The sequence below is a fragment of the Lepidochelys kempii genome, chromosome 18 (genome assembly GCF_965140285.1).
Source record: "Lepidochelys kempii isolate rLepKem1 chromosome 18, rLepKem1.hap1, whole genome shotgun sequence".
Taxonomy (NCBI): Eukaryota; Metazoa; Chordata; order Testudines; family Cheloniidae; genus Lepidochelys; species Lepidochelys kempii.
The window spans coordinates 5592922-5608316 of record NC_136397.1 but is presented as its reverse complement, the minus strand read 5'-3'; the positions used below and the strand labels follow the sequence as shown (position 1 = coordinate 5608316).

At 54.7% G+C, this 15395-nt stretch overlaps 1 protein-coding gene across 1 annotated transcript in view; it reads right to left on the bottom strand.

Annotated features, from left to right (window-relative positions):
• Positions 1 to 15395, bottom strand: part of EPHA8 (EPH receptor A8) — a 101032-nt gene that overhangs the window by 8075 nt on the left and 77562 nt on the right. The window contains exons 12-15 of the mRNA XM_073316605.1: positions 14575 to 14784; positions 3676 to 3825; positions 2368 to 2558; positions 1071 to 1226 (exon numbers count right to left, since the gene is read on the bottom strand). Of these exons, the coding sequence (XP_073172706.1) occupies positions 1071 to 1226; positions 2368 to 2558; positions 3676 to 3825; positions 14575 to 14784 (707 nt within the window). The remainder of the gene's footprint in view (positions 1 to 1070; positions 1227 to 2367; positions 2559 to 3675; positions 3826 to 14574; positions 14785 to 15395) is intronic.

Genomic DNA, 15395 nt, shown 5'->3' with positions numbered 1-15395 from the left:
CCATCATGTACCTGAGCAAGAAGTTGCTATCCCGGGAGCAACACTACGCGGCCATCGAGAAGGAGTGCATGGCCATGGTGTGGGCCCTCAAGAAACTAGAGCCATATCTCTTCAGGCGACACTTCACCGTGTACACCAACCACTCTCCCCTGACCTGGCTGCACCAGATGAAAGGAGCCAATGCCAAACTCCTGAGGTGGAGCCTGCTCCTGCAGGATTATGACATGGACGTGGTCCATGTGAAGGGAAGTGCCAACATGATAGCGGATGCGCTGTCCCGGAGAGGGGGCCCTGAACTTTCCCAGGTCACTGGTCAGAGTGACCCCGCTCAGATCAGTCTCGAAAGGGGGAGAGAAGTTGTCACAGAGTGTGGGGGAGTCCGAGGCCTGCACCCCTGTTCCTGGGATTCACTGTGACTCTCAGCCAGCCAGTAAAACGGAAGGTTTATTGGACAATAGGAACACAGTCTAAAACAGAGCTTGTGGGTACCACCAGGACCCCTCAGTCAAGTCCTTCTGGGGGAGCAGGGACCTTAGACCCCAGCCCTGGGGTTCCCTGCGTTCCACCACCCAGCCCCAAACTGAAAACTAAACCCCCCTAGCAGGCTCTCTCTTGCAGCCTCTGTCTACATTCCCAGGCAGAGGTGTTAACTCCCCCTCCTGGCTCAGGTTACAGGCCCTCAGGTGTCCCATCCCCAGGGAGACTCCCCTGCCACATTCCCAGGTCAAAACTCCCCCCTCCCTGCTGCGTCACACCACACAGAGCCGTATGCACACGCATGCACAAACACACACAGCCCTATGCATGTGCACACACACACAAACACACAGAGCTCAGCATCACCTGGGGGCATTGGCTCAGGACTGACTCATAAAGAAGAGCACCAAGGAGAGACGCACCAACTCCACTTCCTTCAGTATCTGGATTTTCTCCCCTCCAGGTGCTAAGTAGGCCTAACACTGCTTAGCTTGTAAGATCTACAGAGCCCAAGGTAGGAGGGCAGCAGAAGGTGATGGGGTGACCAGTGGTGCCATCCCCTACATCAGTCACTTCTCCCCCTTCATACTCACTCGATGTTCATCCGCATCACCATCCCCAACGAGGAATACCCCGCCACCGCGAAGTTCTCCCGATAGCGCCCCAGTTTGATGGAATCCAGCCAGTCCTCCACGGTGAAACGGCTCGTGAAATCAAAGAAACCTCTGTCAAAGGGAGTTTGGGTGAACCTAGAAGACAAGAGAAAAGGCATAAACTTAGCGCTAAGGGGCGGATCAGCGAGTGGAGTCAAGGTACCAAGAAAGCAGCCATAGCCCAGGCTGTGCAGCTGGGGATGGCAGTCTGACACCCCAGCATTATTCTATCATTGCACAATTACCGCTCCCCACGGCTTGTGTTTCCACAAGAAGTGAAGGTCAGGGGTAAGAGGGCTGGGGCCCTCTCTGGTCAGGCAGAGCCAAAGAGAGGGTTACTGGAGGGTTATCCACATTGCCAGGGCCTAGTATTGTGTATGCACTTCGGTGCCCGTGTGTATTTTGTGTGTACAACTGAGCTTTGTGTGGAGATGGGCTGGGCATGTGAATCCAAGTGTGTGAAATGCAGCTGCTCCACTCACGGCTGAGCCTATTTTCAAGAGACATCTTTTCCAGGCTGGTGTTAGCCAGGCCTGCGGCCAGGACCGTGCTGAAGCCATAAGCACCAGGCTAGGAGGCTAGTGTGGCTCATTATAGTTATGGCCTGGACTGTGTTAGCCATAAGCTTTAGCTTGGATGGAGGCTTTAAGTAGGTCTCTGTGGCTCTGATCCATCCATTGTGTTGCCCATCACTGTGGTATGTGAGTGCCTGATGTGGCCGGTGCCAGCTCAGAGCCTGGGCTTGGCTCGGTCTCTGACTGTCTCACTGTGGCAGTGAACTAGCTCACTGTCCGCTCTGGCTTGGTGTGAGGCTGTAGCCAGCAAACAGGCATAAAGTGGCCAATGTTAGTCAATGAGAAGCCATTGTTGCCATATCGGGCAAGAGTCTCTCTCCAATTCACTGTGGCTATGATGCACTGGCTGGTGCTGTGGCTGGCCCTACCAGGTTACTGTGGCTGTGTCTGGCCCCACTGGTTCACCATGGCTCTGGCTGGTCTTACCAGTTTGCCTTGGCTGGCCCTACTGGTTCACCATGGCTGTGGCTGTCCTTAATGGTTCACCACCAGTTTGCCGTGGCCGTTGCTGGCCCTACTGGTTCACCATGGCTGTGGGTGGCCTTACCGGTTCACCATGGCTTTGGCCGGTCTTATCAGTTAGCCGGGCTGTGGCTGGCCCTGCCGGTTCACCATGGCTGTGGCAGGCCCTGCCGGTTCACCATGGCTGTGGCAGGCCTTACCGGTTCACTGTGGCTGTGCACTTGAGATGCTCAGGGTTGCGGATGAGCTTGTCCAGGATGCTGACGATCTGGGAGAAGCGTGGCCGCTCACTGCGATCCTTCTGCCAGCAGTCCAGCATGAGCTGGTGCAGGGCTGTAGGGCAGCCCATGGGAGCAGGCAGGCGGTAGCCCTCCTCCACTGAATTAATGACCTGAAAGATAGGTTTGCTCGGGGTGAGCACAAAGCCCTCCCAGAGCGCACTCTGTGAGGGCCTGGCTCTTTGCTCCAAAGCTCTGCGTAGCCAGCCACAGACTGAACTCGCAGAGCAGCTGCAGCAGCAGCTCAAGCAGCAACCAATGGCCACCGGTGGTAGCAGGCCCCTGTTCTCTGGAGGTCTCACGCTGAACACACCATCCCTTGGGCTGACTGGCTCTTTGCGCCAACCCCCTCCCACTCTCCAACCCCTCCCTTCCTTTGTCTTTTCCATCTCGGCAACCCCCTAACACAACCTCACCTAAAGCACATATATAACATGCAGTGGTGACACCCCGTAACAAGCAGTGGGGCGGGGACACCCTGTCACACGCAGCGGGGCAGGGACACCCAGTCACACACAGCGGGGCGGGGACACCCAGTCACACACAGCGGGGCGGGGACACCCAGTCACACACAGCGGGGCGGGGTCACCCAGTCACAAGCAGCGGGGCGAGGACACCCAGTCACATGCAGCGGGGCGGGGACACCCTGTCACACACGGCGGGGCGGGGACACCCAGTCACATGCGGCGGGGCGGGGGCACCCAGTCACACGCGGTGGGGCAGGGACACCCAGTCACACGCAGCGGGGAGGGGACACCCAGTCAGACGCAGCGGGGTGGGAACCCCCAGTCACACGCGGCGGGGGCACCCAGTCACACGCAGCGGGGAGGGGACACCCAGTCACACGCAGCGGGGAGGGGACACCCAGTCACAAGCAGCAGGGCAGAGACACCTAGTCACATGCGGCGGGGCGGGGACCCCCAGTCACACGCGGTGGGGACCCCCAGTCACACGCGGCGGGGACACCCAGTCACACGCGGCGGGGAAGGGACACCCAGTCACAAGCAGCAGGGCAGAGACACCTAGTCACATGCGGCGGGGCGGGGACACCCAGTCACACATGGCGGGGCAGGGACACCGAGTCACACGCGGCGGGGCGGGGACACCCAGTAACTTGCCGCCGTGAGCCCTCATGACCTCTCCATTAACATGAGGTGCCGCCCCTAGCAGAGGGAGGGAGGGAACCGGCCTGATACCAGCCCAGCCGGAGGCAGGATGACGCTCCCTTACATCACGGTTGGTCATGTTCCAGTAGGGCCGCTCCCCATAGGCCAACACCTCCCACATGACGACGCCGTAGCTCCACACGTCGCTGGCTGAGGAGAACGTGCGGTACGCGATGGCCTCGGGGGCCGTCCAGCGGATGGGGATCTTCCCCCCCTGAAACACAGAACACAGGGTAACCGTCCATGACAGGCTCCACCCAGGGCAAAGAGCTGGCACCTGGGCAGCAAGGCCATTCCGCAGTTATTGCGGAGAGCTGGAGCTGGGCCTCACTGCCCTGAGCAGGAGCTGGGGTCAGGCATGCATTGGGAGTGTCCACTTGCATCAGCCTGGAACCTGCCATTGGCATCTCCGGGACCGCCAGCACGCCCAGTCTGTTACAGAGACCCACCGACTCTGAACCTTTTGTGCTTTCAAACACCATGGAGTCTCCCGGGTCTCCCAGCAAAAAGCTCCCAGGCCTGGTCTTGCTTAGCCTAGTTCCCTCCATTCTTTGAGACCAAACAAACAGGCCCCAAGCCCTGTCAGTGCTGAGGGTCCAACCCGCAGCCACTAGGTACACACAGCATTATGTAAGGGGACTGTTGCCCCCTTACTAACATTCAGTGGGGGTGTTTTAGTTGCTAGCTCCCAGTACTCAAAGGGGAAGGGTCGATGGGGAATCAGAACCCTGAGACTGACAGTCCCCAGGAACAATGGGGAGAGGCCAATGCTCCAGGTCAGCCTGAATGACAGGGCGGGCAGGCTAATCAGGGAGTCAGGAGGCCAGGGAGGTCCCCTCCTCCGTGTGAGCTAGAATTGCCTGGGTCAGACAGAGGGGGGCCGAGCTAAGGAGAAAGCAGGGCCCAAGCTAAACTGGGGAGCAGAGTTGTGCCAGATCCAGAGAGAGCAGACCCTGTCCTGGGAGCAGAGCTGCAGTCCCAAAGCCAGAGGCACAGCCCAGGGAGAGCAGACTTGCCCTGGGAGCACAGCTGCAGCAACCAGAGCCAGAGGGGCCAGAAAAGCAGCCCACAAAGCAAGTCAGGGCTGGGAGCAGAGTCACAGAAGCAGCCTGCAGAGCAGACCTGTCCTGGGAGCAGAGCTGCAGCAACCAGAGCCAGAGGGGCCAAAGAAGCAGCCCAGGGAGCTGGAGGCAGAGCGGCAGCAGTGCTGAGACAAAGTGGTGGAGCTGGGGCTGGAGCAGTCCGGAGCCGGGTGCGGTGAGCAGCTGGGGAGAGTGAGGGGGACCCTGGGGAGCGGGCCCAGCACAGGGAGACACCTCAGCCAAGAGGCTCTGCAGGCCAGGCTTGGATCGTAACCCCGACAGGGCGGAGGTGACACTGGGAAGAAGGGTCCTACCACCTAGAGCCTGAGAGCGTGTAGCCACCACCAGAGCAAGTGTCCAACCCACAGCATCCCTACAGCACAGCCAGGGCCGGAGAAGGAGGCCTGGGACTTACAAGGAACAGACTGTGAACTGCCCTGACGTTCCAGGGACACTGTTTGTGATGTTCCCTGTCACAGAGCGGAGTGATGTGTTTCCTTTAACCTTTCCCATTTTTCCTTATTCTTTTAAAAATTAATTGTTGATTAAATAACTTGCATTTGCTTTAACTTGTATGCAATGGTCAGTGGGTCAGAGAAGTGCCCAGTGCAGAGAGAGTACCCCGGAGTGGGGACACCCTAGCCCCTGTCCTAGGTGACCACAGCAGGGTTGGGGATCAAGGCCCCCAGGAATCCTGGGCCCAGCCTTGTTGGGGTTACGAGGACTCTGCCAGACAGGAGAGGGGAAGGGTAGTCCTCAAGGGCAGGGAGGCCTCTGGGCAAAGGAAGTGGGAGCGAGGAGTCAGATCCTTTTGCTAGCCCACTTCACCGGGGTCGTGCAGAAGCCAGGAAAGTTCCCCACAATAGCGGGACAGTTCCCCCGCTTACAATTAGCTAGACTTATAGCAGCCCTAAGAACCAGTGGACCCCGGGCAGGGCCTTTCCCAGTGTAACGTTGCTGGTGGGGCTATAGAGACTGAGCTTAGAACAGGCAGCTCCCCACTCACCCCCTCAGAACATGACATGGCTTTCTGGTTCGGTGACCAGCATCAGCAACACTGCAGGGCCTGAATGTAAATCTCCCTTCCTTTCACTGGGTCAGAGAGCTCATCTAACTGGGAAGGTCATACGGTTCCTCCTCCCTCCCATGAATTGTTAGCAGCTCCGTTCTCTCCTGGGCCTTGTCTACACTGGCAAAGTGGGACCCGTAATTCACTACTGGTAGCAATAGTGTAGGCAGGGGTCAGGCACTTCCATCACTGTGTCAGCTACCCCAGCTCAGAACAGGGTTAGCCAGAAGACACGCTGAGCCCTAGCCTGGCTACGTGGGCGCATTCCCAGGGTGAGTGAGGAGTCCTGGCTTTGCCAGTGCAGATGCAGCCCTGCCATCCTGTCGCAGGGGTAACTCTGGAACAGTTAGTAATGGCAGCATGAGAACACAGGATTGGCTTCTAACGCCAGACTCTGGGCAGGCGCTGATGCTGAGCAAATGCGTTCATTTCAAATATGACCTGACCCAAACCTTGGTAAAGAGGCTGAATTTTAAATACCATTTCTTGCCCCTGCATCAGGCTCGAGACCGGATGTACACCCATCGCTAGCACCCACTGAAGCAAAGCTGAATGAAGTTGTCTGCCCAGAACATCTGGAAACCCTCATCTAGTGACTCTCTCAGTGGCAAATGCCCACGTTGGGTAAAGCTTGCCCTAGTCTACCCTAGAGTGCCCCAAATATATTCAAAGCAAGGGCATGGGACAGGTGGTAGATCTGGAAACTGGAGCAGGATTGACAAGGGCCAATGACCAGCTCAGGGCTTGTGTCATGTGACACATCCCAGCCCTACCAGGATAATCTCATGGTGTCACCAAGGCCGAGTACCGAGAGTTTTGCTTGCACGCAGGACTGAACCTGAAAGCACCAAGAATTTAGCCTGGCTGCTGGAAGGCTTCCACCAGCAGGTGTCCCACAGAGCTGGATATAAGGAAGACAATCAGGCAGAGAGCAGTCTAATGTTTAGACTCCCCAAAGCCTAGAATCTGGGCCCCTTCTCCCTACACCTCACTGAGGAACGCAGCCTCTGCCCTGAAGGTGTCTGGTGCGGTGCTGCAGGGTGTCCCGCATGCAAGCCCGGCAGGGAGAACAAGCCCAGAAATTATTAGTCATTGGAAGATGCATGTGTCACGGAGTCCCTGTGCGATGCTCTGGAACTGCTCCCCATGAAGCCAGTCAGGACTCTGGGGCAGTCTCCTTTCTGTGAGCAGCCTGTCTTCAGGACACAAAGCTCTCACAGCTTCCACCTTCCTGGGTCTGACCTCGGAGCATTCAGCATCCTCTGCCCCTCTATGCGCTTCCCACAGCGAGTCCACTCAGGCGGGGCTCCTGGGGAAGGCAGAGGGTCCTGCACCCCAACTTCGCAGTCAGACGTGACTCTCAGCAAGCCAGTAAAACAGCGGTTTATTAGACGACAGGAACATGGTCTAAAACAGAGCTTGTAGGTACAGAGAACCGGACCCCTCAACTGGGTCCATTTTGGGGGGCAGTGAGCCAGACAACCAGGTCTGCCCTTCACTCCATGACTCCAGCCAGCCCCAAACTGAAACTCCTTCCATCCCCTCCTCCCCTGGGCTTTGTCCCTGTCCTGCGCCAGGAGGTCACCGGATTCCTTTGTTCTCCAACCCTTTAGCTCTCACCTCGCAAGGGGGAAGGGCCCAGGCCATCAGTTGCCAGGAAACAGGGTGTTGGCCATTCTCTGTGTCCAGACTCCTGCACACACCTGCCCTCTAGGACTCTGCAATGATCATACACCCTTATCCCACCACCTAGATACTTAAGAACTGCCTAGGGGAAACTGAGGCACCCCCACACTATTCAGAGGAAACATTAAGAACAGTCCCACTTCGTCACATCTCTCCCCCCTTCGAGATCGAACTGAGCGGGGTCACTTTAGCCGGTGACCTGGGGAAGTTCAAAGCCACCAAAGTTCCCATGGATGCCCCAGCATCTCTCCCATTCCTTGGTTGGAGTTACACCAGGCCCTTCCAGTTTCAGGGGGTGATCGATAGCACTCGCAGGCCACATGTGGGAAGGTTTATGCGGCCTGCCCTTTGGCCACCCCAAAACCCCAGGGGGTCAAACTGGGATTGAACAACAAGCTGGCCAAACACTGCCACTTGGTTATAGGACTGTTTAACTTTCTTAACAGCTTTCACTCCATCTGAGACCTTCTCAAAGCTATCCACACTGGATCTTTCAACAGGAAAGTCAGTGGCTTCATTCACAACAGAAAATTTCTGGCTGTTAGAAACTGAAACTTTCTTGATTAAATCAAAAAGAAAAGGAGTACTTGTGGCACCTTAGAGACTAACCAATTTATTTGAGCATGAGCTTTCGTGAGCTACAGCTCAGCTCACAAAAGCTCATGCTCAAATAAATTGGTTAGTCTCTAAGGTGCCACAAGTACTCCTTTTCTTTTTGCGAATACAGACTAACACGGCTGTTACTCTGAAACTTGATTAAATCACTTTCACACCCTTCAGTTGCAGTAAGCTGCTTGCAAAGACTCCATGAGGTTTCCTTTCCTTTGGGCTTTCCTATGCAACAATTCACCCCTCACAGAAATTCTGCTCTTACCCTCTTTACCTAGGGCTTGCTCTAGAGGAACACTTTGCTGAGCAACAACAGACTCTTTCTGGGTCTCCCTTACATCCAAAATTACCTCTGGCCCATCCGGCGGATTCCTACACAATCCCCTTTCAGGCAAACTTGCAGACTTCCTAGATAAAAGGTCAGAAGCCTTCTCCTTCCCTTTGCCACACACAAGTTCAGGAATCTTTTCCTTGCTACAGGTTTCAACACCCTCAGCAGGTAACACAATCAAATCACCTTCATGCTCTCCTTGTGCCCCGGCTATGATCTCACCCTGATTTAGACAGAGTTGCTACACCCTTTCCCAACAACACACTAGCAACAGGCAAAATACAAGCACCAGAATTGTCTGGTCTCTGGGATTTTACATAGACACTAATTGGATGCGACCTAGTTACAGGGCCATTCTCCCAAGCAGATACAAACTTAGGACCCTTCCCTTCCTGGGCTTTAGCTGAATCCAGAACCAGCTCTGAGACAACTGCACTACCCTCAACCGTCACAGGCTGAAAGGCCCCTTCTGTCTACTCCACAGACAAAGAAGAGCTGGACACACTTTCTCCTTTACCAGACACACAGCTTGGGATCTCATTCCCCTTGGTCACAGACAACTGCTTGGAGATTAGGGTAGCTCCCTCCATAGGCAAGTCAGTACCCCTGACAGACACAGGCACATTTCCTTCACTGTCACAATTCTCCACCCAGGTAATAGGTAAGGTCCAGGGACACTCATCTTCCACTCTCCTCGCCTTCCCACCCTGCTGACTAGACACAGCCATCAGCTCACAAGGCTGCCTAGGCTCATCCAAACTTTCCTTACCAAGCACCTTGCCACTCCCAACAGATCCCCTGCCCTGCCTGTGTCTCCCCCCACTCAGCTGTGGTCTCAGCTCCCACTGTGCTCAGCGCTGCCGTTGCTGTCCCAGTAGGGGTAGGCAGCGAGCTCGCTGCTTTCCTCACGGCATCAGAGCCAGCGTGAGCCCCCTCTTCGGTGTGCAAGGGGGGCGGAGAGCCCCAGGGGTCTGGTTACAGGCAGGCAGGTAGCCTGAGTCTAGCAGCTCCTCCCTGCTGCCAGCCAGGTCATCTGCATTTTCACTGGCCATTTCCCTCTCCACCAATTTGTTCCCTGGATTCAAATTCAAACCCTTGACCGTTACAGGAGCAGGGCCTGGATCCTGTCCCAAAGAGACACAGTCACCCCACAACAGGGTCTCACAGCTGATATCCTGGAGAACCCCAACGGCCAGCCAGCCCCACTCCTCCTGGGTCTGCACAGGGATCTGGGCCATAGGCAGGGCGAGGGGCTTCATCCCTGGGACCCTCACCCAGCTCACACAGCCCCTCAGCATCTGAGGCTGCACCACCCAGGGGCTGACAACAGTTTTCTCTGTCCCAGGGTCTCGCCACCCCAGGAATGTCTCCCCATTGACCATCACCTTCCGCTTCCACTGGAGGTCCGAGGGGCCCAACCCCAGGAGACTCCACACAGACATATAGGTTGGGGTCAGGAGTGGGAGCCTGTCCACCTCCCCACCCATCTGGCTGACGGAGTCTATGGCCTTGGGACCCAGCAAGGGAGCTAGACACCGTGGCTTTTCCACAGGGTCCCCCTGGTTCAAATCTCCAGCCTGCTCAAAGGCAGTGTGGTGGGCATCCACATCCCCCTGCTCCTTAACCAGGGGCAGCAATTTAGTCTCGAGGTTCCCTGTGGAACTGGCCCCCTGGGGTCTATCCCCACTCACCCCGGGGAGGTCCCCTAGGCCTCTCCACTCCCCCACCGCCAGTTCATGCTGCTGCTGCTTCTGCAGCTCTTTCTCGGGCTCTCGCTGTCTCTCACCGTCCTCTTGCTCTCTCAGACTCAGCTCCAATCCCGTCTGTCTCCGATCCCCGGATGGGGAACCCGATCGTGAAGACCCCCGTCTGGTCGGGGACAGGAGTCTTGGAGATGCCTGGCTCCCACTCCAGCTGCTCACAGATCCTGCTATAGCCCCATTTGGGGTGAGGAATCTGTTCCTTAGAGCCGTCATCCTCCTCCAGCTGCACGATTAACTGGGCTTTGGTGAACTTTCCAATGCTCAACGCTTCCTTTCTGCACAGGGTTACAATGTCCTTCTTAAGGAGATGGTGACAGGCCATCACTCTGCTCTTCCCGAGTTGTTGTGAACTCACAGGCCTGCGTGCTCTCAGCTTCCCATGGTTTCCAGGGTGAACACCTAGTGTGCCAGCCCTTCTCGAGGTCACCACCTCTTTGCCAGGGTTGAGCGGCAGACTCCTCCGCCCCTTGGACTGCTCGCTGCAATCCCCAGGGGAACCCTGTTACTGCAAAAGTCCTTCTCTCTCCCAGGGCCAAGCCGCAGGCTCCTCCGCCCCTGAGACTGCTCATTGCAGTCCCCAGGGGGACCCCATTACTGCACAGTCCTTCTCGCTGGTCACACACTCCCAGGGGTTAACCGCCCCCCGAAACCGCTCCTCTCTGAGCCTTCAGCACACCTGGTCCTCGTCAATCCCCCTTCGTTTTACTGCTCCCCAGTCACTTACTGCAGGAAGCGCCATCCGTGGGGTGCAGTACATCCCACCTCTGCCACCAGTTGTCACGGAGTCCCTGGGTGATGCTCTGGAACTGCTCCCCATGAAGCCAGTCAGGACTCTGGGGAAGTCTCCTCTTTGTGAGCAGACTGTCTTCAAGGCAAAAAGCTCACACAGCTTCCATCTTCCTGGGTCTGACCTCGGAGCATTCAGTATTCTCTGCCCCTCCGTGTGCTTCCCACAGTGCGTCCGCTCAGGCGGGGCTTCTGGGGAAGCCAGGGGGTCCTGCCCCCCAACTTCGCAGTCAGACATGACTCTTAGCCAGCCAGTAAAACAGAGGTTTATTAGACAACAGGAACATGGTCTAAAACAGAGCTTGTAGGTACAGAGAACTGGACCCCTCAACTGGGTCCATTTTGGGGGGCAGTGAGCCAGACAACCAGGTCTGCCCTTCACTCCATGTCTCCAGCCAGCCCCAAACTGAAACTCCCTCCAGCCCCTCCTCCCCTGGGCTTTGTCCCTGTCCTGGGCCAGGAGGTCACCGGATTCCTTTGTTCTCCAACCCTTTAGCTCTCACCTCGCAGGGAGGAAGGGCCCAGACCATCAGTTGCCAGGAAACAGGGTGTTGGCCATTCTCTGTGTCCAGACTCCTGCACACACCTGCCCTCTAGGGCTCTGCAATGATCATACACCCTTACCCCACCACCTAGGTACTTAAAAACTGCCTAGGGGAAACTGAGGCACCCCCACACCATTCAGAGGAAACATTAAGAACAGTCCCACTTCGTCACATCTCTCCCCACTTCGAGATCGAACTGAGCGGGGTCACTTTAGCCGGTGACCTGGGGAAGTTCAAAGCCACCAACATTCCCATGGATGCCACTGCATCTCTCCCATTCCTTGGTTGGAGTTACACCAGGCCCTTCCAGTTTCACACCCTCCCTTAGGTCGGGGGTGATCGATAGCACTCGCAGGCCACATGTGGGAAGGTTTATGCGGTCCGTGCCCTTTGGCCACCCCAAAACTCCAGGGGGTCAAACTGGGATTGGGTCTTCTCCCCAACAAGCTGGCCAAACACTGCCACTTGGTTATAGGACTGTTTAACTTTCTTAACAGCATGTTTACCCCAGGGGAATGAGCAGCCAACCACAGAGATCCATGGCTTCTCACTCTCCCTCTTACTTCCCCGTTGGGTGGATTTAGGTAAGACGTGAAAGACCAGACACACACACATGCAATCTATGTTAATAGAACGCTGTTTAGATTGCAAAGTTGAGCACTCAAAGGTTGAGAAATGTCAGCATTACAGTTACACATGTGGCCTTAATTCTACATCTTTGTGTGTCCCTTCTGTGCACTGAATGAGGCAGGGTCCCATGGAAAATATAGTATGTGACCATGTTCCTACAGACTGTATCAGAATACAAATCATCGCTTTGGCCAACACTTCAGGGACTGGAGCAGGAAACCCTCCAGAGCTGAAAACATGAGCTAAATAGCTAGGGTTTGTAATGGAGAGCTGTACCAGACCTATGCCCCATGGGGAGTGGGCTCAGAGGGGACACATGACACAGACTGGCACTGACCAGTGGATTACGTATGGAAATGGGGGTCAAATTGATGTTGTGTAGACAACTGTAAATTTGACATTTCCTAATTCTTGCGTGCTTGACTTTGTAATCTAAATCAGTGGCTCTTAACCTTTCCAGACTACTTTACCCCTTTCAGGAGTCTGATTTGTCTTGCCTACCCCCAAGTTTCGCCTCGTTTAAAAACAACTTGCTTACAAAATCAGACATAAAAATACCAAGGTAGCACAGCCACGCTAGTACTGATAAATTGCTACTTTCTCATTTTTACCATATAATTATAAAATAAATCAATTGGAGTATAAATATTGTACGTACACGTCAGGGTATAGCATACAGAGCCGTATGAACGTTTAGTTTGTACTGACTTTGCTAGTGCTTTTTATGAAGCCTGTTGTAAAACTAGGCAAATATCTAGATGAGCTGATCATAGAATATCAGGATTGGAAGGGACCTCAGGAGGTCATCTAGTCCCACTCCCTGCTCAAAGCAGGACCAATCCCCAATTTTTGCCCCAGATCCCTAAATGGCCCCTTCAAGGGCTGAACTCACAACCCTGGGTTTAGCAGGCCAAAGCTCAAATCACTGAGCTATCCCTCCCCCCAATGTACCCCCTGGAAGATCTCTGCAAACCCCCAAGGGTAGATGTGCTCCTGGTTGAGCACCCCTGATCTAAATTATGTGTGCAGTGTTGTTGTAGCTGTGTTGGCCCCAGGATATTAGAGACACAAAGTGACTGACTTGTGCTGGTCCAATACAAGATGTTACCTCATCCACCTTGTCTCTCTAGTCTAATGTATGTTTGTTTAACACAGTTTTTGTTTGTAATTTCAAGATTTTCTTTAAAAGAAAAACCAAATTCTGTGATGTATAATTGTGTCACCCAGCCATCCCATCAGGCATCACCAGGAGGATTTGAACCCTGAACTTCCATGATTGTAACACATACTTAGACCACATTACCTGCTGTACCTGCTATATGAGGAGAAGGGTGCTAGCTCAGAGGGGAATGGGGTGGGCTCTCTCCCCCCTCCCATGCCAAGAAGCAATAGGCTCCTGCCCCATGTGGTGCCCCTAGAGTGGGGGATGGGCTCCTACCCTATGTGCCAGGTCTGGGAAGGAATGTGGTCTGGGTGGGAGCCTTGTCCAGCTCTCGGCCTCATTCCCAGCACTCCTGCTGCTCTGGCAGCTCCTCGGGCTGGGGCTTGTCCTTAGACTGTTTATTCTGGCAAGCTGCCAACATTTCACGAAGCCATGCAGGCCAGAGAACGGAAATGATGATTTTTATGTTTCTGTCTCAGCCAAACCGCAACAGAATTTTATGGGACAAGCAAAAGGCACGTCTCTAGCCCCGGTGCTTTGCCCCGGCGGAATGTCAAAGGCCTGCAGCATATAATGGAGGGGTGAGAGCACCTCAAAAAAAGGTCACAAGAATCTTCTATAACCAAAACATTAGTTTACCTAAATCTAGGGGTTAGCTCTTCCTAAAATAAGAAATCCTTTGCTCCAGCCAGCAGTGGGACTCAATAACTTTAAACCATTTTTAAACTACTGAACCAATCTACTTCAAACTCAGCTTGTTCTGTTGATCTCACTGAGATTAAAACATGAGGCCAAGCCTGAGACTGTATGCATGGAATAGTGTGGTGGCATTTGTGTGAAACTCCGAGACAGAGGAGTTGTTACCTCACCCAGTTACATGGGAGATGGAAGGAGAGAGGAGCTAGGGTCTGAACTGAGGGTGGGACCAGGTGGGAGGAGGATTAATCTGGCCCCTCCCACGCCCCAGAAGAGGGTGATTTGGGACTCTGCACAGTGTGTGGACTGTCTTTGAGAGGAGGCTGGGGAAGGTGCCAGCTCCCACTGTGCTGCAACTCCCTCCATGAACGGCTGCATAAGAAACGAGTTTGTATTATGTGATGAATTGTCAGATAATTTATAATGGTCTAAAGGGGTCCATATTTCATGGCACCAGCACAAGAGGGTGGAGATCAGGCTGAGCTTCCCAGCCTTCATTCCTTGCTTCAGACTGTCTGATTTCTCTCCCTGAAGAGTGCATGGAATGCCTGCTGCTCTTTATGAATCAGCCCAGAGAAAAAGGCAAGGAAAGCGCAGAATGTACCGTGGTGGTGTACGCAGCGTCCGGGTCATCCTCGAGGATTCTCGACAGGCCGAAGTCGGACACCTTGCAGACCAAGTTGCTGTTAACAAGAACGTTACGGGCGGCCAGGTCCCGGTGCACGTAGCCCAAATCGGAGAGGTATCTCATGCCGGCGCCAATGCCCCTCAGCATGCCCACCAGCTGGATGAGGGTGAACTGCCCGTCATGTTTCTGGAGAGAAAACATCCCTGATATTATTCCTGACCTCTCGCCGGGCACCTGACAAACACTGATTCTGCATGGTGACTTGGACCTCGCTGACCTTGAAGGGAGGGATAGCTCAGTGGTTTGAGCATTGGCCTGATAAACCCAGGGTTGTGAGTTCAATCCTTGAGGGGGCCATTTAGGGATCTGGGGCAAAAATTGGGGATTGGTCCTGCTTTGAGCAGAGGGTTGGACTAGATGACCTCCTGAGGTCCCTTCCAACCCTGAGATTCTATGATTGTAGAACCAGAACCCTGTCCTCGTTAAGCTACACTCATTCAGCTCATCTGTTGCAATCTGTAATGCCCCCACACTTGGGCTCCAAACCCAGACACCTCCCAGTGCAAACCTAGCCAGGTCAGCGGAAATGAAGGACAGGTTTTACTCCGGTCACCTCCAACCTTCAACCCTCCACTCTTCCCACTACACAGCTCTGGCAGATGATCCTGTGCACTAGGATGTCCTGCCTCTTGCACTCGGATGCTCCTTGTGAGAGCCAGTGCAGATGCCTTGGAGCTAGTGTTCCCTCAGTGCCTGCAGCTTTTACTCAGCGGTCACCGTGGTCATGAGACTGCAGT